This window comes from Biomphalaria glabrata, chromosome 12, assembly GCF_947242115.1.
Source record: "Biomphalaria glabrata chromosome 12, xgBioGlab47.1, whole genome shotgun sequence".
Lineage (NCBI taxonomy): Eukaryota > Metazoa > Mollusca > Gastropoda > Planorbidae > Biomphalaria > Biomphalaria glabrata.
The window spans coordinates 7,931,053-7,954,895 of NC_074722.1; the positions used below are offsets into that span (position 1 = coordinate 7,931,053).

The 23,843-nt window shown below is 42.0% G+C and overlaps 1 protein-coding gene across 1 annotated transcript in view; it reads left to right on the top strand.

Moving 5' to 3' along the window:
• Window positions 1-23,843, top strand: part of LOC106061024 (uncharacterized) — a 48,818-nt gene that overhangs the window by 6,340 nt on the left and 18,635 nt on the right. The window contains exons 4-10 of the mRNA XM_056005379.1: window positions 1,463-1,580; window positions 4,123-4,328; window positions 8,731-8,903; window positions 11,285-11,417; window positions 14,704-14,821; window positions 18,513-18,721; window positions 21,131-21,303. Of these exons, the coding sequence (XP_055861354.1) occupies window positions 1,463-1,580; window positions 4,123-4,328; window positions 8,731-8,903; window positions 11,285-11,417; window positions 14,704-14,821; window positions 18,513-18,721; window positions 21,131-21,303 (1,130 nt within the window). The remainder of the gene's footprint in view (window positions 1-1,462; window positions 1,581-4,122; window positions 4,329-8,730; window positions 8,904-11,284; window positions 11,418-14,703; window positions 14,822-18,512; window positions 18,722-21,130; window positions 21,304-23,843) is intronic.

The following is a 23,843-nucleotide window of genomic DNA, read 5'->3' on the forward strand; positions in this document are numbered from 1 at the left end:
TGAAACCTCCCGTACGTACGCCTCCTATACTTATACCTCTTACACTGAAACCTCCCGTACGTACGCCTCCTATACTTATACCTCTTACACTGGAACCTCCCGTACGTACGCCTCCTATACTCATACCTCTTACACTGGAACCTCCCGTACGTACGCCTCCTATACTTATACCTCTTACACTGAAACCTCCCGTACGTACGCCTCCTATACTCATACCTCTTACACTGAAACCTCCCGTACGTACGCCTCCTATACTCATACCTCTTACACTGGAACCTCCCGTACGTACGCCTCCTATACTCATACCTCTTACACTGGAACCTCCCGTACGTACGCCTCCTATACTCATACCTCTTACACTGAAACCTCCCGTACGTACGCCTCCTATACTTATACCTCTTACACTGGAACCTCCCGTACGTACGCCTCCTATACTTATACCTCTTACACTGGAACCTCCCGTACGTACGCCTCCTATACTTATACCTCTTACACTGGAACCTCCCGTACGTACGCCTCCTATACTCATACCTCTTACACTGAAACCTCCCGTACGTACGCCTCCTATACTTATACCTCTTACACTGAAACCTCCCGTACGTACGCCTCCTATACTCATACCTCTTACACTGAAACCTCCCGTACGTACGCCTCCTATACTTATACCTCTTACACTGGAACCTCCCGTACGTACGCCTCCTATACTCATACCTCTTACACTGAAACCTCCCGTACGTACGCCTCCTATACTCATACCTCTTACACTGGAACCTCCCGTACGTACGCCTCCTATACTCATACCTCTTACACTGGAACCTCCCGTACGTACGCCTCCTATACTTATACCTCTTACACTGGAACCTCCCGTACGTACGCCTCCTATACTCATACCTCTTACACTGGAACCTCCCGTACGTACGCCTCCTATACTTATACCTCTTACACTGAAACCTCCCGTACGTACGCCTCCTTGTTGATGGTCTTTGGCTTGTAGCTCCAAACAGTCAGTGCCACTAAACCGATGTAGGCGTATTAAATTTTAAAGAAATTAAATAGTTTGAACAAAGTTCTCTTGTGAACGAAAAAACTAAATATAACTTTTGCTGCAATATTCACAAATTTACTTTTAGAATAGATGTAATAGTAATGAAATGAACTGATATTTAAACAAAACACGCCTTTACTCTTTCATGTCTCTAGAGCTTTTCCCCTTCTTATGGCAGACCCTGTCGTGATTTCATCATTCTACAAGACCGAAAGTCAATGCTCCCTTTCTTTATCATCACCATGGAAACACACACACAGTCCATAACACTATTATACTGACGCCTCTTGTAGGCCTTCGGACGCCTAATACACCCAAAGCAATATTCTAGAACAAAAAAAAAACCTCACACACATTACTGTTTTTTTTTCCAGCTTAAATAAATCTTATTCTCCCCCCCCTCATTTCATTGCACAGTGCCTCCCTTGATTCCATCTATTACTGGACCAGCCTCTGTTTTTGAATCGAACGCCAAATATACATTTCAATGTGATGTCAGAGGTGGGACAATGACGGCACCCACTGTGGTGTTTAGGTAAGCAAGTGCCCAGTTAGCCTTCTCGTGGCTTGTATCTAGTTTGAAATAAAGTGTTGACCTGTGATAGGCGCTCCGGACTGTTGTCACAATGGTCCCGAGTTCGTAACGTGCTTAAAACTATTTTTTAAAACATATAATTGTATTCAATACAAGATTTTGAAGAGCGCGTAGAAACAAACAAACAAACGAACAACAAGAAAAACAAAAAAATACTTTTAAAAAAAAGCTTATATTAAGCGTACTTGTATCAATTAGTTTGGATCATTCATGTCATTAAATGTGTAGGCTAATAGATTTAGACTAACAATAAAGAAGCATTTATACAAATAAAATATAAGGGAGTGGGGGGAGGGAACGACTTGAATTCGAACTCATGGCTCAAGCCTTCTCAGGCCAACACAGTAATCACTTTGCCTATGAACATAGGAGATTGTTTCCCCTTTCAGACCTTGCGATCTATCGGACAGATGACGTAAAGGCCATCTGTTTCTGTGGCCCACTGTTAACGAGGGTGTCACGTGGGTGTCAGCACCTCGACCAACCGCCATTACTTTTCCCAACTAAGGTCCAGGTACCCATTAGTGCTGGGTGAACTCAGAGGCGCCCAAAGATCCCGAAATTAAAAAGCCCATTCTTCCCCAGGATTCGAACCCGGTACCCCCGTTTCGGAAGCCAAGCGTTCTATCGCTCAGCCCCCGCGCCTCCATTGTTTCTATAGTCTAGTCTTATTTTTCTTTGTACTTTGGATTGTTTGTGTAAATATAAGGTTTAGACACACGAGAAGCGCAAGTGCCAGTGTCGAGAGAGAGAGAGAGAGAGAGAGAGAAAGAGAGAAAGAGAGAGAGAGAGAATGTGCATTGCCGTAGACTCAATACATCTGATGTAGAGTAACATAGGAAGTGAATTGTAGTAGAACTAGGTAGAGAGATTACTACTGGTTGTGACATGATGCGCCACATTCTCAGGGTGCTCCAAATTCGATGTTGTTGTTTTTACATGCCCCTTTTGTTAATTAAACAAGTAAGTTTTGGATCTCAATTTACTTGTAGACCAAAATTGAATATAAAGCTTTGATTTTAGGATATCTAGTTGGTTACAATGGACCTCATTCACCAATGGTTAACAAACAACATTTAGCCACGTGATTCTCTATCTCTTCTATACAAATTAAGATCTAATTTTAATCAACACTGGTTATCACGAGACAGTTGTTTTTTTTCCGTTGTTTTATCAATATCATCACGTGATCGTTCTTTTTTTTTTGGTGAATGAGGTCTATATGTAAGGAGATCGTCTGGAGACAGTGAAAGACTGAAGAGAGAACTGTGCTGTAGAAATGTACCTGTATATATAAACATTGAAACTGCTACAAAGTTAGACTTGTCCCTGCTGCTACTCAAGAAGAAACGAAACTAGGAAATCATCAACAATAATAGAACTCGCATCAACACAGTAAATTAAACGTTCATTTAGCCTCTTAACCTATCTACACGTAGAAAGAAGTACATTACGTAAAAAGGACAAGAATTTTACAATAGTTGATTATAAATAAGCGGATTTTGATACTTGAAATGCACTTTTTTTTTTTTAACGTCCCTTTCGAGTTGACTGAGAAGAGGAAGAGAGAATCCTGAAGCCCCAAAGTGTGCCGATGTGCCAATTAACCAAAATCAAGTTACCTAAACCCACGCATGCTTAGGTTCCGTTGTCGATGTATTATCCGACTGTGCATATTATGAGGACAGATACGAATGGATAGCCATTATATGGAACGCAATTTGTGGGCCGAATGTAAGATAACGTGTAAAATTGGTTGTTTGGGTCTGCCTGATGAGTTGTCTACGCAAAGAAGAAATCATACTTTTGTATGTGCTGGCGTATTACTACTTATACTTATACTACTTATATTTAATCAGCAGACGACCAAGACATATTCAATGAAAGTACAAATGACCAAGTCCACTTCATAAGCTTCAATATAATATTTCAATTAATCAGGAGCAGTCTAGTCTCAGACACTATGATATAGAATAGATGTTTAAACTACTCTTGTCGATCTCAAAGTTACGGTCTCGGTTTTGATGGGTGTCGTCATTATGTGTGTTCACTGTCGGTCGCCTTATGTGCGTCACCATAATCACTAAAATGCCAGGGCTAATTGGACACCAAGAGCCCACCCCCACCCCTTCCTATTGGTTGTTGTAGCTGTATGTCAGAAAGTTTGTGCTCGTATCAGACAAGAGACATTGTTTACTTCACAACAGCAAGTACCATCTGAAATTTTCAAAACCCAATTTATACCAGCGAATACCCTAGAACTTTTCGGGAGGAGTGTTGGGGGGGGGGGGACACTACCATTACACTGTCTTTTTTGTGGTTATGGTTCTTTTTTGTTTGTTTGTTTTTCTCATTGGTCGCTGTTGGTAATTAATTTGTATAATAATGTTTAGGCATTTCTCTATCAACTTCCTACTAGGACGCTGGGATACGTATTCTAAGACCAATGTCTTTCTCTCTTGTTTCCCCCCCCCCCCTCTAGGTACGAAGGAGAGGAGATTGCAGACGGTATCAATACTAACATCACTGTTAGAATAGGATCGAATGGCCTGGAACTACAGGTGTCCAAAGTACTCCGAACGAAAATTCCCAGGGACGTCAAGCTGTACGTGTTAGAGTGTGAGAGCACCACGGACTTTGCCGACACTGCTGCAACAAGGAAACAATACAAACAAGTCGTGGTTTACTGTAAGTGAAGTGGGTGTTGTTGCGTAGAGATGGCCTACTGTGGATCATCTCAGAGAAATGAGATGAGTGCTTGGGCATTTGTTATGTTTGAAACAAGGTCGCTCACACAGCCAGTCAAGGCTAACGAGCCCCTCCTGCCCAAGCTTACCAATTTAGGCTCGCTTTTGCCCCTTTATCCTGTTAGTGAAAACCGTTCCGTCGGACTCGATATCAGAACCATACGTGAAGGCCATGAGTTGGACTGGTTATCAGAGGCTGTATGAGACACATGCCATATGGAAGCATGTTATCGGTAGTGGAGTGCTTTTATTCATTACCACATCTAGCAATGACATCCTTGCGGAACCAGAAGAGGCTGTAATATCAAAGAGGTTTCTATTTTCTTTTAGAAAGTATAGTATCTATTATCTCTTAGACTGGTGTCTATTATCTCTTAGACTGGTGTCTATTATCTCTTAGACTGGTGTCTATTATCTCTTAGACTGGTGTCTATTATCTCTTAGACTGGTGTTTATTATCTCTTAGACTGGTGTTTATTATCTCTTAGACTGGTGGTAATTATTTCTTAGACTGGTGTCTGTTATTATTATTCCTAAGACGGGTGTCTATTATCTCAAAGACCGGTGTCTATTATTTCTTTAGACTGGTGTCTCCCTATGATGTCGTAGCCGGGTTTGTTCCGATTCTCTTAATAATACTTTACTTAGAACTTTTTAATTCTACATAGTATTCTAGAGTAAATAAATAATTTTTAATTCATATAAATAATCATATCTAAATCATATAAATAATCATATCTAAATCATATAAATAATCATATCTAAATCATAATCATATTTAAATCATATAAATAATCATATCTAAATCATAATCATATTTAAATCATAAATAATCATATTTAAATTTTGAAATTATTTTAAAATATTTTTTTGTTTCTGCCCTTTTGAGTTTCATTACATTGAAGGTAAATTGAAGTTCTTATTTTGTAAGTCGAAAAACGCTAAACTACAATTGAATGCTGTTAATGGAACCACCGGTTAATAGGACCAGGCATTTACTCGGACAAATTCCTACAGTAGCGAAACCAATCCTAGTGAATCCTTTTCGTCCGACGAGACTGTTATTAGGACTCGATAGTAACACAACAATTGGACCCCGCCTGGACCTGCTAACCACTTTAAAAAAAATGAGAACTTAAATTTTATGGCCACATCACAAGGTCCTCATGGCTCGCAAAGACCTTCCTTCAGGGAACAGTACCAGGAAAAAGAAGAAGAGGCAGAGAAAGCGATGAAAAGACAATATAAAGCAATGGACAGACCTGTCAGTAGGAGAAACTCTATCAAGAATGGAGAAAGACAGTCTTGAGATCTTGTATGGTGCCCTAACAGTTCAACAGACTAAGGGGTAGGTGAAAAGTGAAAAATAAAATGATCATGTAGCCAGGGCCGGTCCTAACGATTGCGGGTCCCTATGCGAAACGGATTGCGCGGTGCCCAGTCAAGTAGGGATAAGGATAATAAGTGAAAATTGCATTTTATTCATTCTTTACCAAGTACAATACCTCGATCTTTAACTTTACGAGCCTTGCGTGTAACGAAGTCATATAGTATATTATCGAAATTTTGTTTCCTACATAGATCACGCTCAAATGCAATAGCAAGTATAGCCAAATTGTTCAATCTATCTTCATGAATTGTTGACTTCAAGTAATTAAATGACACCTCAACATGACAATTTTTTCTATTTTTCAGGAGATTTCCATTAGCCCGTGGAAAATCAGGAGGCCGCGGGAAACTTGTAATACGAGTTATAATGCTTTAATTTAATATTATACACCTAAAATTAGCGCGGGGCCTATGAAAGTGCGGGGCCCACTGCGGCCGCATAGGTTGCAGTGGTCTAAGACCGGCCCTGCATGTAGCGACGTGGTCCAATTAATCGGATTTGACTGCCAACAAGACGTCTTGAAGCTATATTGTCAATGTATGGAAACAAAGTACTGATGGAGTTTCTACGTGACATTGGAGACAATTTGACTTGGCCAAAGTCTTTTCTGTAAATATGACATACATGGAAGCAGAGGCGGCCTTAGCAGAGCGCGGGGCCCTGGGCGAGTGTTATATGCGGGGCCCTGAGCCTATATATACCCTACCACATCACGTTAACAGGCTCGTCTGCCTCTTACGTTATATGCATTATTTTTTGGATACTAAACATAAAACCTTACTTGGGAGCTGTACTATTGGTCTTTTACTAATTACACACTGTATTGTAAGTGTTCTGCATGAAAGATTCCACCTTTTAAGGTTAAAAAAAAAGTAGCTAATGATTCAGAAACATTTTGCATGAAAAATGAACAAACTAGATAATAATAATGTCTGCTAAGCTGGAGTCGGAAAGTAACTATTACTTCCTGCGGAGAACCAGAACACTTACAATAACTAAACAGACGGTCACAGACAGATTCAGTCACGGAACTTTCCTGGCTTGTCGCTTTGCACTAATAATAATATTATGGATCATCTCTTCCGATGCGCTGTCCGAATGCTGAGAACAAATGGATGTTCTTTAAGAACAAGGTGTGCGATAGGAGCTACAGTTGTCCCTTCTCGTTCGCGAATCTTACTTTCGCGGAAGGGCTATACCAAGGGTTTCCAAAAAAATAATAATAATAATTAAAAATTCTTCCGCCTTTTATATTTGTTTATTTTTTTTTAACCCGGGTTTTCCTAAGGCCACCCGATGTATATGCACAGTATTCTATTTGGGAAAAAAAAAAGGAATATGTTATCGCCAAACTTTCTGGATGCTGATTGGCCGAAATAACAATAGGCTATAGCACATTTACTGGTTCAATCGAGACTAATCGTTTTAATAGGCCTCAACACTGACCTGCGACTTCGCAACCTGTGTAGACCAATAGCTCGTTGCTCTGTCACAGGTCGTGACGCCAGAAACAGTGGGCTTGTAAAGGTTATTAAGAGAAGGGGAAATATGTATTTAGGAGATGAAAGTGTTAGGGGGGGGGGGATGTCTTGTGATACTGTTCATATCCAAAAATAGTGTATGTATAGGAAATGAAATACCGCGGAAATTTTAATTTCTCGGAAAGTATCCCCATCGAAAGTCAAGAAAACACTATTTTTTTTTATTAATTATCATTAAAAAAAATAATTTTTCAAAAGTTACATTTATGTTACAACAATATAAATGACCTATGACTCTTTCCTTAACTGTAACACTATGCTCCGTTCAGTTTCAAATCCGAATGGATGGCATCTATTTACGAAATAAGTGATGTTAATTGGTCTCCTCCGGCTACTTGTTTTTATTGATGCCAAGGTGAACTGTTAAACAATAACCTCGTAGAATCAACAGGTCATAAGATGCTGACTTTACTGAAACTGAACGGTATTTCAAACCAAAAATATGTGAAGAGCTTGCATGGTAAATGGCGTGAAGCTTCCAAAATATTGAGTAACAAGTCCTAGTTAATGAGAACTGATCTTATCTTATAAAATACAGACGTAACTTAAGAAAAGAAGAGGATTACGTCCTGGATTGCAAAGCTACAATCGCGGGGCCCTCTTTAGGCGCGTGGCTTGAGGTGGTTGCCACACTTGCCACCAGCCTAGGGCCGCTACTGCATGGAAATATGCTTGGCGTGTTTTTTGAAGTGCATTTTTTAAATATAATTAAATAGAATATGTATTGAAATTATTCAATTTTGCGTAGCCCATTCTATTATGTTTGCATTTTCATATTTTACAGCAATATTTGAAGTGTTTACTACACTAACGATATTCACCGGAGATACAATTAAAATTAAAAATATTTGTTCTGCGTTGTTTTGTCGGCACTAGACTATATTGTTCTACGCTATTTGGTCGGCCCTATTTTGTTCGCGCTGTTTTGTCGGAGCACCAAGTTGGAGAGTTCAAAATGACCTAGAAAACTCTTATTTTCCGAAAATGAACTAAACGAATTAAATCGAGCTTTAATGAATATTCATCATCTAAAGAATTCCAATCCATCGTAAATATATATGCAAAAATAAAGTCGGGAAATTGTGATATAAATATAAGCCCTGAATTTTCTTTTCTTTTTTATTACATTCTTAAACCCCCCTGCTACCTTAAGCCCAATCTGACTAAAGCGGGCACGAACGAAAGTTTGATCGATTGAGGAAAGTCTATGTTTTGAGTTTGAGAAACACTGTGTGTTTGTATGGCCTCATTCACTTGCTGAAATATTTTTTTTGTAATGCTAAGTAAGGCAATTATTGATCACCCTAAAGTAAAAAAAAAGATTGATGATTCACTTTTTACTCAAGGTTATAACGTTATGTTATGTTATTCTTTATTACCTTTCATTGTCTACATCCCGCATAATTTTGTAGGGACGAAACCAAGGACTTATCCTAACTCCGCCGAGGAAAGGGTCTACGACACAGCGCATAAAGTTCTCATAAACTGCACAATGCGAGCCGATGATCTCTCTTCAATACGATGGGAATCTGGTTATTTAAAGAGCGAGCCAGTCACGACCCTGAAGGGATCGTATTTTGAGGAGGTAAGTATTGGGGAGGCTGCATCCTATACCTTGAGACCCCATGACAGTGTGAGAACTTGTGCAAGAATGAGATTTAATTCGGCCAAAACGAATATACTATATGCATGTTATACATATGCTTAGACATAGACATAGGGTAAGCGTCCGTTAACAAAAGGTGAAAGGCAGAAGGCATTCGATTCGTTTATATACCTGTATACTATACAGTCATCTACACTGATTGATTGATTGATCTATCAAGACGTCTCTGCAACCGTATTTTTTAAATTAATCCTATTTCTTTTCTCTGAAATCTTAAATAGAGTATAGGCCTATGCGTATGTGTGTTTGTTGAAGTTATTAAATCAAAATGTAATCGATAATACTTTGTTGGCTTTCAAAAAAGAAAGATGCTACAACCTACTAAACTCTGTACCACGACTAGCTACTAATTACTCTCGATCTTTCATTCGATCTTACTTTCGGTTATACCTAGCTCGTGTTTACTATTCTGTATTCACAACATTCACCAAAGTGCAATAAAGTAAATAAGTTCTGTATTCACAACTTTCACCAAAGTGCAATAAAGTAAATAAGTTCTGTATTCACAAAATTCACCAAAGTGCAATAAAGTAAATAAGTTTACTATTTTGCCTGTCACAGTTGTCTATTGTTATTGTAAAATATTGAGTTTACCGACTATTTGAAGTTCAAACTGATAAACCAATAAGTAGATACAAATTGGATGTAAGTTGTTGTTTTTTTTTAGTAGGGGGAGGTAAGCAATAATATAATTCACAAGTCGTTCCATTTAAGGAATAAACATGCAAAATATTAAAAACACTGTTTAAAAACAATCTTAAATAAGATTAAAAAAAACGAACAATTATTATCATAGCTATCCATACTGCAAGATTTAGTTCCAATTTTCTGTATAGAACAAAATTAAATTATTTTTCAATACTTAATGAACCAAGTGTTTTTTTCATTCATTCATGTTTCAACTTTCTCCGAGAATGGCGAGATACAGGGTGTCATATAACAAGAACGAGTTTTTAACATGCAAAATATGTATATACATCTTTAAAAGGCTTATCAAAGGGGCAGATATCATAACTACAATCTTAATTATGCAGGCTATTTCCCTTTTTCGATATTATACAAAACAATTAATTGCCAATAATTAATTGGTTAATTTTTAATTGGTTCCTCTTTTTTTCTGTAATAAATAATTTCTTAAAGTTTCACCTTGGTCCGATAATGGGTGTTGAGGAAATTGAGTATACATTTATCTAAGGGGAAAACCCGACATATTTAGCTAAATATGCTCATACTGAAAGATTTATCTACCTTTGTTCGTATCAAACAAAATAATTGATTACCAATAATTATTTGACTCATCTTTCTCTTTTCATTGATTCATGTGTTGTCTTTGCCAATGAATACTTGTGCGAAGTTTCAACTTGATCCGAGCATGGGGATTGAGCGTAAGATTTTGTTTTAAATAAAGTTTATTGGAGGAGCGTTACAATGCGGGCCATTTTCTTACAAGTGCATATATATATAAACGTACACACATGCACGCATTCATTAATACACATACACCCATACATAAACTCATGCATACACATACATACGTAATGTAGGGCCGGATTTAGTCAGGGCAGGAGGGGCTACTGCCCAACGTTACCTCAAAAAAGGGGCCTCCACAACTGAGCTTGAAACAGTCTCAAAGTGTTGACAGTTCATCAACATTTAATTGATTAATTAATTTTTTAAAAAATATCTTTTTAGCATATGAGAGGGAAATATTCTAGAATAGACAACCTCAAAACACTGTGTTATTGCATTGGGGAAAATAGTGAGCTTTATCCGGGAACGTTGGTCCTGGGAAAATTCTGAGCTTTATGCAGGAGCTGGGATTGACTACTAAAAAATGAGTTGAAATCGGGCAAAGTATGTACCTATTTAATTGTTGTCGTATAGGGCAGCTTTTTTTCATATTCTCTTGTCTGTGGTCGCTTCATTCATTTTAGTTTCGGCGAGGCTCGTACCCGCACGCACAGTCTGTCTCCATTGTCTGTTTCCTCCAACATACTTTGACTGATGCCTGTAGTCCTCATATCTCTATAGCAGACATTTCTCTTGGGCCTGTTTGCAAAGGTAATGCGTGTCTATCAGAGGTGACTTTCTCAAGTAAGCACAATTACCGTACCGCAATTACCCATTTTTGGACTTTAAGGACGATGCATGATTTGTTTAGTAAGTAGTAATGTTTGTATTAGCTCCATGACGAAGATGAACACCGTAAAACATGACGTTTCGGGGTGATATTAATATGGTTCATAAACTATGCCTTTGTAACAAACAGTTTTTTGTGTGCGTTTGTTATTTGTCTTTAGGGGTCGAAAATGTTTTGGTCAGCACAAATCTTTGCCATCTCTTCCAACGACCACGAACGGGAATATGTTTGTGTGGCTACAAACATTGCCTTGGTTGATATACGCTCGGACCCGATACGAATTCTCGTCTACAGTGAGTAAAGTATCACGGCTTAATTAATTCGTAATAGGTCTGGACAAAGAAGAATAAATATGTGCATTTGGAAATATTTTGAACAATTGTTTTTGCACAGCGCAATGTCTTGCTTTTAGCATGATCAGTGATTTATGTTTAGCTGGGGGGGGGGGGGGGAGGATGGATAATCTGGGAAAAGATTTCTATGAAATCTGCTACTAACCTCTCTAATCTCTAATGAAAATAGAAGGGTTTTTAGTTATGATAGTTTCAAATTTGGCAAGAGCCAAATTCTCTACACATGGTTTATCTCCCCTCATCTATTACTGTCTCACTATAAAACGAAGTTAATCAAAGATAAATAATAGATAAAAAAATAATTGGTATATTTGTTCAATTGATACATGTTTTGTATGTGGCAATGAATAATTGTAGCTTAAAGTGTGCCAAATAATCACATAAAACTAATTATGTACATGCAATGCAAATGTTTTAGCTAGTTATTTATACTTATCGCGTAATCCATTATAATTTTTGGATGGCACATAAATATAGCATAAGATGCTCACAATTGGTCGTTGACGATTACGAGATATAATAAATGTACTAGACCTTAGTAATACTATTCTTTACAAAATCTAACTCACTACAATAACACACAACCTTTCTGTTCTGGAGTCGTCTGTTCTAAGACCGCTGACGTCAATGCCACCTACCTTGCATCATTTACAACTAATCGCTAACCTCTTCCGTTACCATAGACACACACACACACACACTCCATACCACCTACCTAGACTCCCGTACACACACACACACACACTCACTCCATAACACCTACCTAGACTCCCGTACACACACACACACACACTCACTCCATAACACCTACCTAGACTCCCGTACACACACACACTCACTCCATACCACCTACCTAGACTCCCGTACACACACACACACACACACTCACTCCGTACCACCTACCTAGACTCCCGTACACACACACTCACTCACTCCATACCCCCTACCTAGACTCCCGTACACATACACACACTCACACCATAACACCTACCTAGACTCCCGTACACACACACACACACTCACTCCATAACACCTACCTAGACTCCCGTACACACACACACTCACTCCATACCACCTACCTAGACTCCCGTACACACACACACACACTCACTCCGTACCACCTACCTAGACTCCCGTACACACACACACACACACACTCACTCCGTACCACCTACCTAGACTCCCGTACACACACACTCACTCACTCCATACCCCCTACCTAGACTCCCGTACACATACACACACTCACTCCATAACACCTACCTAGACTCCCGTACACACACACACACTCACTCCGTACCACCTACCTAGACTCCCGTACACACACACACACACTCCATAACACCAACCTAGACTCCCGTACACACACACACACACTCACTCCATAACACCTACCTAGACTCCCGTACACACACACACACACACTCCATACCACCTACCTAGACTCCCGTACACACACACACTCACTCCATACCCCCTACCTAGACTCCCGTACACACACACACTCACTCCGTACCACCTACCTAGACTCCCGTACACACACACTCACACACTCACTCCATAACACCTACCTAGACTCCCGTACACACACACACACTCACTCCGTACCACCTACCTAGACTCCCGTACACACACACACACACTCACTCCATACCACCTACCTAGACTCCCGTACACACACACACACTCACTCCATACCACCTACCTAGACTCCCGTACACACACACACACACTCACTCCATACCACCTACCTAGACTCCCGTACACACACACACATTCACTCCATACCACCTACCTAGACTCCCGTACACACACACACACTCACTCCATACCACCTACCTAGACTCCCGTACACACACACACACTCACTCACTCCGTACCACCTACCTAGACTCCCGTACACACACACACACTCACTCCGTACCACCTACCTAGACTCCCGTACACACACACTCACACACTCACTCCATACCACCTACCTAGACTCCCGTACACACACACTCACACACTCACTCCATACCACCTACCTAGACTCCCGTACACACACACACACTCATTCCATACCACCTACCTAGACTCCCGTACACACACACTCACACACTCACTCCATACCCCCTACCTAGACTCCCGTACACACACACACTCACTCCATACCACCTACCTAGACTCCCGTACACACACACACACTCACTCCATACCACCTACCTAGACTCCCGTACACACACACACACTCACTCCGTACCACCTACCTAGACTCCCGTACACACACACACACTCACTCCATACCACCTACCTAGACTCCCGTACACACACACACACACTCACTCCATACCACCTACCTAGACTCCCGTACACACACACACACACACTCCGTACCACCTACCTAGACTCCCGTACACACACACACACTCACTCCATACCACCTACCTAGACTCCCGTACACACACTCACACACTCACTCCATGCCACATACCTAGACTCCCGTACACACACACACACACTCACTCCGTACCACCTACCTAGACTCCCGTACACACACACTCACTCCATACCCCCTACCTAGACTCCCGTACACACACACACTCACTCCATACCACCTACCTAGACTCCCGTACACACACACACACTCACTCCATACCACCTACCTAGACTCCCGTACACACACACACACTTCATAACACCTACCTAGACCCCCGTACACACACACTCACTCCATAACACCTACCTAGACTCCCGTACACACACACTCACTCCATAACACCTAAGTAGACTCCCGCACACACACACACTCACTCCATAACACCTAAGTAGACTCCCGCACACACACACACACTCACACCATAACACCTACCTAGACTCCCGTACACACACACACACACACACTCGCTCCATAACATCTACCTAGACTCCCGTACACACACACTCACACACTCACTCTATAACACCTACCTAGACTTCCCTTTATCTAGTAATGATGATGTGTGTATATTAAGTCTATGTTGTAACTGCTGTTCCCCATTATCCCTTAGCTTTGGAAATCTTATTCTACAAATTACAGATGTTCTTTCGCAGATCCACTAAGGTCAAACCGTGAATGCTAATTAGAGACTTAAAGAGTACCAGTTATTTGATTTCCCTGGCTTTTTTATTTTATACAGTTTGCTTACAAGCCGCTTAGACATTATTCTTATTATTCCACATCTGTCTGTTTTCATGTCCATCATAGATGCTCCGTTGATCCTGAGTGTTGAGCTAACTCAAGGAGATCCTTTTGAAGAACGAGAAGTGACCTTCACGTGCTTTACCGTGAACGCCAGCTGGGACAAACCTCTTGTGGAGTGGTTGTAAGGATTGAAATTTCAAACTTCTCAAAGCACTGGTTCATTTCAATAAGTTGAATCCATTCAAATAACCTTTTTATTTTTTAACTCTTTCACTCCTAACTGGGATTACGGGCACGACATGGCCTAAATTGTGCCGATGTGCCAAAAACACAAAACTCAAACTCACTGCTAACTGACGATACTAATGTTGATTTGACCCCATGAAATTGCATTAATTATGATTTTATCATCTTTAATTTGCGTTAAATAAAAAGAACATGCATTCTTCTATAATTATATACCTTATATAGTATCTCTTGATTACATGCAAAAAAGTTATTGAAATTTAATCATAACAGGGTAGTGAAACACAAATAGGCCTAAACTAAATGAATAATTCATTTGGAACGTAAAAAATAATTACGGAGAGAAAGAGTTAAAAGTTATTATTTTTTTAAAAATAGTTAGAACATAGAAAAACTATTTACACAAAAACAACAGGCGCGTCATACAAAAAACAGGAGGAATTGATCTTAATAAGCAGCATTTGTGAGTGTTAGTTTAAGGTCGGCCTTGCGCTTCTATAACCCTTGACTAATGAGAAAGATTGTATCCAGAGGCCAAGAATGAGAGATGGCTCTTCAACGACCCCTCTGTCCGGAGGCTTCCCATCAACTAACTGATCATGTCACATATCTTGTTCTGAGGCATTCTTCTCTGAGCTTCACCTGGGCTCCTCCATCACAGACACACCTGAGGCTGAGTCCACTTCGCCTGGGCTCTTCCATCACAGACAGACCTGAGGCCGAGTCCACTTTGCCTGGGCTCTTCCATCACAGACAGACCTGAGGCCGAGTCCACTTCACCTGGGCTCCTCCATCACAGACAGACCTGAGGCTGAGTCCACTTCGCCTGGGCTCTTCCATCACAGACACACCTGAGGCCGAGTCCACTTCGCCTGGGCTCCTCCATCACAGACAGACCTGAGGCCGAGTCCACTTCGCCTGGGCTCCTTCATCACAGACACACCTGAGGCCGAGTCCACTTCGCCTGGGCTCTTCCATCACAGACACACCTGAGGCCGAGTCCACTTCGCCTGGGCTCCTCCATCACAGACAGACCTGAGGCCGAGTCCACTTCGCCTGGGCTCCTTCATCACAGACACACCTGAGGCCGAGTCCACTTCGCCTGGGCTCCTCCATCACAGACAGACCTGAGGCCGAGTCCACTTCGCCTGGGCTCCTCCATCACAGACAGACCAGAGGCTGAGTCCACTTCGCCTGGGCTCCTCCATCACAGACAGACCTGAGGCCGAGTCCACTTCGCCTGGGCTCTTCCATCACAGACAGACCTGAGGCCGAGTCCACTTCGCCTGGGCTCCTCCATCACAGACAGACCTGAGGCCGAGTCCACTTCGCCTGGGCTCCTCCATCACAGACACACCTGAGGCCGAGTCCACTTCGCCTGGGCTCCTTCATCACAGACACACCTGAGGCCGAGTCCACTTCGCCTGGGCTCCTCCATCACAGACACACCTGAGGCCGAGTCCACTTCGCCTGGGCTCCTCCATCACAGACAGACCTGAGGCCGAGTCCACTTCGCCTGGGCTCCTCCATCACAGAGAGACCTGAGGCCGAGTCCACTTCGCCTGGGCTCCTCCATCACAGACAGACCTGAGGCCGAGTCCACTTCGCCTGGGCTCCTCCATCACAGACACACCTGAGGCCGAGTCCACTTCGCCTGGGCTCCTCCATCACAGACAGACCTGAGGCCGAGTCCACTTCGCCTGGGCTCCTCCATCACAGACACACCTGAGGCCGAGTCCACGAGAGATTCCCATAATGTACCGCCAATATACGGGAAAGAGTATTCAGTACATCATGCGAACCTTAGTGGGGACCATCATGGCGGGCTGTGTGTCGAAATCGGCCCGGGCATTTCTATACAATCCGGCTTACTAAAAACACAGTCTACCGATGTAGGCTATTACGTTATTTCGGAAAATGTACCTAGATTAAAATAGTATTACACTGTAGAGTCTGTGAAAGTTGTTTTAGCTAGACACTCAGATGGCCTTTTTATACGAGAAATATTATAAAAACCTTTAACAATTTGATATGTGCCATAGTGGCCATTTCGGTGGCCCTACCCATCCACCGGGCATTCGCTAAATCCTCATACAGCCAGTCCGCCCATGTGACGGGACTTTTTAGAGGAGCCTTTCTTTAATCCTCTCTACGTGCAATATTCGTTCTTTAGAAAGTACCGTGGAAGCCCTCTAAAGAATTTGTTTCTAGCTACGAGGCACTACGCCGAACGGCTAAGTTTCTTGCCAGAGCACTACTGGAGGACTAGTCCTTCCTGCTCTGATTTTTCAATAGGAGTTCATCTCAGGTTTCCAGGCCAGCTACATTATAAGTCTTCTTAATGAACCAGAAAAGTGGAACAACTTTTTACTGGAGTCATGAACTTGTGGCATGGGCAAGATGAGCATGTTAGGCTCACAATGTATAGTCCATTCCGGTTAATAGGACCACTTCTGGACACGATAATTTTGGTCCTAATAACCGGTTGGCCCGATTCGACTGTATTTATTTTTGTAATCAATATTATAAAGTTGGGAGGGCTATCTTTTAGGTTGCGAAAGCTGACAGAGAAGGTCATGATTATATGTACAAGTGAATCTGTCTAATAACAGTTCATTGTGTGGCAAACGGATAGAATAAACATCTTGATAGAATAAACATCTTGATAGAATAAACATCTCGATAGAATAAACATCTTGATAGAATAAACATCTCGATAGAATAAACATCTTGATAGAATAAACATCTTGATACTGTGGAAGTGATACAAATTGAAATCAGGTCCAAACTTAGGAACGTTGACACTTTGTGCAGATTGACTATGGAGATCCCATTATTAAGATTTCTTGGGGCATGTAGCTTGGGATCCTGGGAAAGTAATGGGCTTTATCCGGGAGGTGGGGGTTGACTGCTAAAATGTAAGTGGCTTGAGTTGAGGCAAAGTTCACGTATATATGTATATATATATATACATATTTACAACAGATTTTTATTAACTTAATATAACGTGTACTACTTGAATAGTGAGTGAACTATTTTTAATACCTCAGTTGCACTGTTACTCTGTATAAAGCGTGGTCGAGAGGTTACGTACGCTCTACCTATGAAATGGGCTCGAGTTTCGACACCTAACTCGAGCAAAGTTGTGTTTACTGAGCGCCTACTGGCAGGAAAACCTTCTCCTTCATACCCCCTCCCACCAATGAGATTGAACCGTAGCGCTCTGAGCATGTGTCAAGCATGAAATTAGCGCTATATAAAAGCTATAATTATTATTTATTATTATAACTCTAAACACTTGACCTATATTCAATAGATCGGGGATTATGGGCACGACATGGCCTAAATTGTGTCAATATGCCAAATATAAAAAAAAATATCAAATATAAGGAATATACCTACAATCTATAGACTCCTGCAGCCTCAAGCGCGTCTCACTATTGGCACACCCCTGGCATGCGGGAATGACTCGCTCTTACAGAAGTAGCGCTGAGGTGGGTAGAAATGAATAATTCTGTTTGTATCTGACAGGTTCAAATGATACTTAATTAGTTTTTTCTTTCTTTTTTTAACTAAAATGTTATTTGCCTTTATGTGTGTGTGTTTGTTTTCTTTCGTTACACAAGCGACGAACACAACACCTTACTGAAAGGGGATCGGTTTTCAAGTTTCGACACACGAACTGTTCCGAACAACCTGTTGATGTATGACTTTAGGGGCCACATAAATGTGACGCTGCCCAAAGAGCATATGATCTTTATCCGGTGCAGAATGTATCACCAAGCCGGCAACTTGAGTACCTCCGATACTAAAACCCTGGTTACGCGAATAATGTGTAAGTACTTAGTACAGTGTCGAGGCAGTGGCGTCAATAGGCTGGGTGTCACACGGCGAGGCTCGCACCCGACCACCTAGTGACGCCACTGCGTCGAAGTATTTTCGCACCGAACACATAATAAAAATATGGTTGACATCAAAGCGAATAACTGAAGAAGCAAATAAATATTTATGCATTGCGTCAATTTTACCATCATAAATAGAGTCAAACTTTGAAAAGGCATGAGGTTGTCTACTAGAGTCTAGTAGTAAATTTAAATCGTAATTCTACATCAATGTATTGAATGGAAGAAGATTCGCGATTAGCAAGCCTCTAGCTGTATCCGCTGTACAGAATACAATGTAGAGGGATAAGCGAAGTATTTTAAGAAAAAAAAGTATTTTTCACCACTGTAGTATCACATTTTTAATCCCTTTCATTTGTAGTGCATGGTCATTTTTAGTAATTAGTAGGCCACTACCTCATCTCTCTAGATGGTGTATTTCTTTCACATTTGGTACTGCTCAAAATATTAACGTTTAGAATGTACAGTCCCTGTATTATGAAAGATAAGTATAGTAATAGGAAAGATTTAGACTATATGACCGTGGAGGGGGGGGGGGACGTATAACCCGCGGGTTATAGAAGTTTCCCTAACAGGTGAGGGTTTACAGAGGTGCGGGGCTTCACATTCACCTATCTTTAAGTCTGTCGACTGTCTTTCTCCATTCCTCTCTGTCTTTTACCTTTGATCGGTAGCATCTCAATCCCATAGCAAGGAAGCGCAGCAGTCTGATGTTGGGTGTCGATGGCTTTGTATTTCCATATTGTTTTTTGAGTTTTGCAAGTTCTGCTTTGGACTGTTCGATTCGGGCCAGTGTGGGCTTACACAATTGATTTTCTTAGAAACATAGCTTAACGTAATCTAAGGACATACCGTTGGGTCTTTATACCTCCTCTAGTTCGCTGTGAGGATGTGAAATATACATTGGAAAGCTTTACAAACTTCTTATTATAAACCTCAAGAACACTAATAGTATCGATGAGGCAGAGAATTTTGAATATACCAATGTCGAAACGTATAGACTACAATGCATTCAATACATCCGAAATCAAAGGCCAGACTCACTAATGTCACTGTCCTTGCTATATCACTGTATCATATTCACTATCGTCTTTCAATTAGGTGAAGTATGTTGGCAGGAGCGGCTGGGTTACAAATAAACACTTCACTTCACATATAAGAGTGCGGGCTGTACGATATGCTTACACTTAAAATAATTAAATTCTTTACAATTGGCAGTACGAAATGGCAGACTATAATCGCTGTACTCAACTTGTACTGTAATATCTGTCTAGTCTTAACTTTGCCTGTCCTCAACGGTCTCGGACTGAATTGAACCTGACGTGGCAACGAACTATTGGTCTAAAGTGCCCTCAGTTTGCAACGTCTCTCGTTGTCCAGAATCGAGAACACGGTCCTTTCTTTAAATCGTCCCATGACCTTATCACGGTGGATCTTTACACGGGAAATGCTGGAAGTACACAGGCCTGTGTAACTTATCACACACATGGCTACCTCGAACCTAGTTGAATTTTAGTTCAGTTACGACAATATCTTAGTACAATAGTAAAAAAAAAAAAAAGTTACATTATATTGTTTTCTTAGATCAACAATAGCAAGATTATAAGTTTCCTAAGTACAGCAAATAGAGGGACTGAGATTATATTGCTTCCTAGATTCCTAAGTACCCCAGTAGCATTGAGGTTGTGTTTTCCAAGTACGGTAAAACAATTAGAAAGATGAAGATATATTGTTATCTGAGCACGTCAATTCATCTCATCTCTGCCTGTGGTCCCTTCTGGGGCATAGGCCACCAACCAGCTTCCTCCAGGCATCTCGGTTCTGGGCGAGTCTCCCCAACTGTCCCCACGTCTTGCCCATCTGCTTGGCATCTGTTTCCCAATCGAGGCGCCATGTATTCCTGGGCCGTCCTCTCTTCCTCTTTCCTTGGGGGTTTCCAGGTTAGGGCTTGCCTTGTTATGTTGGTTGAAGGCTTGCAAAGGGTGTGACCTATCCATCTCCAGCGTCTCTGAACGATATCTACTTCAATGGGCTGCTGCTTTGTTCTTTACAGTTTCTCATTCGAGATCATGTCTGGCCAGCGGATCATAAGAATCTTCCTCAGGCAGGTATTGATATATACCTGAATTTTTTCATGGTGGTGATGGTGGTTTTCCTTGTCTCTGCTCCATAAAATAGTATTCGACTGGAGATTATATTGCTTTCTAGATTCCTAAGTCCATAAGTAGCATTGAGATCGTGTTTTCCAAGTACGGTAAATCAATAAGAAAGATGACGATATATTGTTATCTGAGCACATCAATTAGAAAGATTAAAATATTTTATTTTTGTTTGGAAATCAGGGAACACGCCTAAGATTGTCCCAAGCGCCAACATCCCTTACTACATAAAGAAAGGAGATGAGATGAAAATTACCTGTAGTATGAGCTACACGGGGAGTATTAGTATCGATTGGGAATTGGAGTACAATGTAACAGAGCCTAAAATAGAAAAGAGTACTGACATGGGAATAACGGTAAGTGTGGCTATTGATTTAGTTGAATAATGAGCTATAAATGTTAGGAGAATGCGTTTCTACAGTGAAGAATGGAAGAAAACGCTTTTTGCGTCTGGGCTTTTCCCCGAACCCCACTAATAAATAATGAGCTGTAGATGTCAGAAGGATGCGTTTCTGCAGTGAAAAATGCAAGAAAACGTTTGCGTCGGGGCTTCGCCTCGAACCCCACTGATGAAATCTTACAGCCCCCCCCTCAACATGACTTTTTTATTTTTTCGCTGAAGGTTGAGAAACACTGCTCTATTTTATTCTCATATATATATTGTTACGAATCTCACTATCCAGGCTCTCTGCAAACTGCACCATACACCACCAACTTAAAGAACTTGACAACTCAGGGCTCCAAAGTAACGTAACAGTTTAATGTCAATAAATAACAGCCAATACTGTACAATTGGCAACACGTACACTGTACAAATATCTCTCCGATAACACCGTTCCGCCGTATCAACTCTTGCACTGGCCTCCCCGTCTCGTTCCGGGCTTGCACTGGGTTCAACAGTTCCGGACTGACTTCACACACTTGGGCTCGTTGTGTCGGACTCGATCACAGACCAAGATCAAGACGCCGTTCGTCTCGACTGTACTTGACAGTACTCCGCACTGAACCGTCGTAATGCTCCGTACAGAACCACACCGTTGAACTGTGCTGTAGTCGACCGTGTTCTGAACTCCTGTCGTGAACCCGCTCTCTGAACCGTCTTGACTGCGACACCTCCGCTCTTATATAGGGTCCCTACTGGCCTTCTCGAACCGGACAGAACGCCGCTCAACGTTTCTAGGTGGTCAGATGACTACAACTCTCGTGACGCTCCTGAACTCTCTTCACGCCGGCGATCCTTCCCGAACCGTCCTGTTGATACTCGACTCGGCTGACCGACGTAGCTCGTCACGGTTGACCGCTCGTCTAGCGCTGGCCTGGGGCGATTTGCGTTGGCTGACTACACACACACCACTACCCCCATCTGTGCCACCACCAAGTTTATAACACTGCCCCCTACTTAGATCTGTCCGTCCCGGACAGAATCAACATCATGACATTGGCTGTAAAGTTTCATCGCTGCAGGCGGGAGTCGATCAGTGGCAGTTGGCTTGCCTCTTGAGCTTGATGGAGCCATCCATGTTGCAGTCAGCAATGGTCGCTTCCTTCTCTTCCTCCAGTTGTCCTTAACCTGGTTGTTTCGTCGTCGTGCTTTCATCGCCATCCACGTTGAATTCAGAAAACGTTTTCTTCTTCTCCTCCAGTTAGCCTTCATCTGGTTGCATCGATGTCGTTGTCGCATCGTCATCCATGTTGCACTCAACAAAAGTAGCCTTCTTCTTCTTCTCCGCCAGTTGGTCTTCATGTGGCTGCAGTTATTTCTTGGTAGAATTACCATGCACGTTGGACTACGCAAACGCCGCCTTCTTCTTTTCATCCGGTTGATCGTCCTCTTGTTGCAGTGACGTTGTGGTTGCATCGCTCTCTTGTCGGTCGGTACTGAGGACAGCCACTTGACACATGGAGAGGTATAAGATGTAAGGGCTGGGGATACCAAGATCGTTGGCAAAAGAGGTGGCTTCATAGGGCTTTGAGAAGAAGAACTGGGATGGGCTTCAAATCCACAGGACAGGGAATTGTGGGACAGGTCATCATCTTCAGCCTTGTCTGGAGGGCATGCTCGTGGGGCAGGTTGGCAACACTCCTCGTGCAAAGGTCCCTCGTTTTCGACTTCAGGCTCCATTCGGCTTTCTTCGCCACCATCAGGGCCTCTCTCTTTCGTCTCAGTATCGGGACAATCACTTGTTGATTTCAGACCTTGTCGATGACTTTCGTCTTTCAAATGTCCATCAATGTCAACGTTAGACTGCCTTGGATTCTCTTTACCACCATCAGGACTTTCCTCTCCAGTCTTGGCAACTGGACCAACGTCTGTTAGGTTCGGACCTGGCTGGTATCTCTCGACTTGCATATGTCTCTCAACGGCTTCGTCAGGTTTCAATGGGTCCTCATGATCACCACCAAGGCTCCTCTCTCTGGTATTAGCATCTGAACGAACGTCTGAGTTGATGATTCTCTCCTCCACAGCAGGTATGCGTTGGTTCATGGCGGCTATCTTGGTATTCATGGCATCTATCTTGTAATAGGTGTTTTCTAGCCCCGAGTTCATAGCTGCCATCTGTTCCCGCATGATACTGGTGATCTGTTGCTGCATGATACTGGTGATCTGTTCCAGCAAGTTAGGTTCGACTTCAAAAAGATATGTGTCCGGATCTTCTTTTTCTTCCAACATGTCTTCTCGGAGGCGTGCTTGTAAAGTTTCCTTGTTACCATATACCTTCAGCCTTCGTCCACGGAGTTCTTCCTTCAGTTCTCTAAATTCAAGTTCGTACAGCAGTTTCAGACGAGCCATAGTAGATCCGATCCAATCCGATTCCGATCCTATCCCACTTCTGACACCAGTTGTTACGAATCTCACTATCCAGGCTCTCTGCAAACTGCACCATACACCACCAAC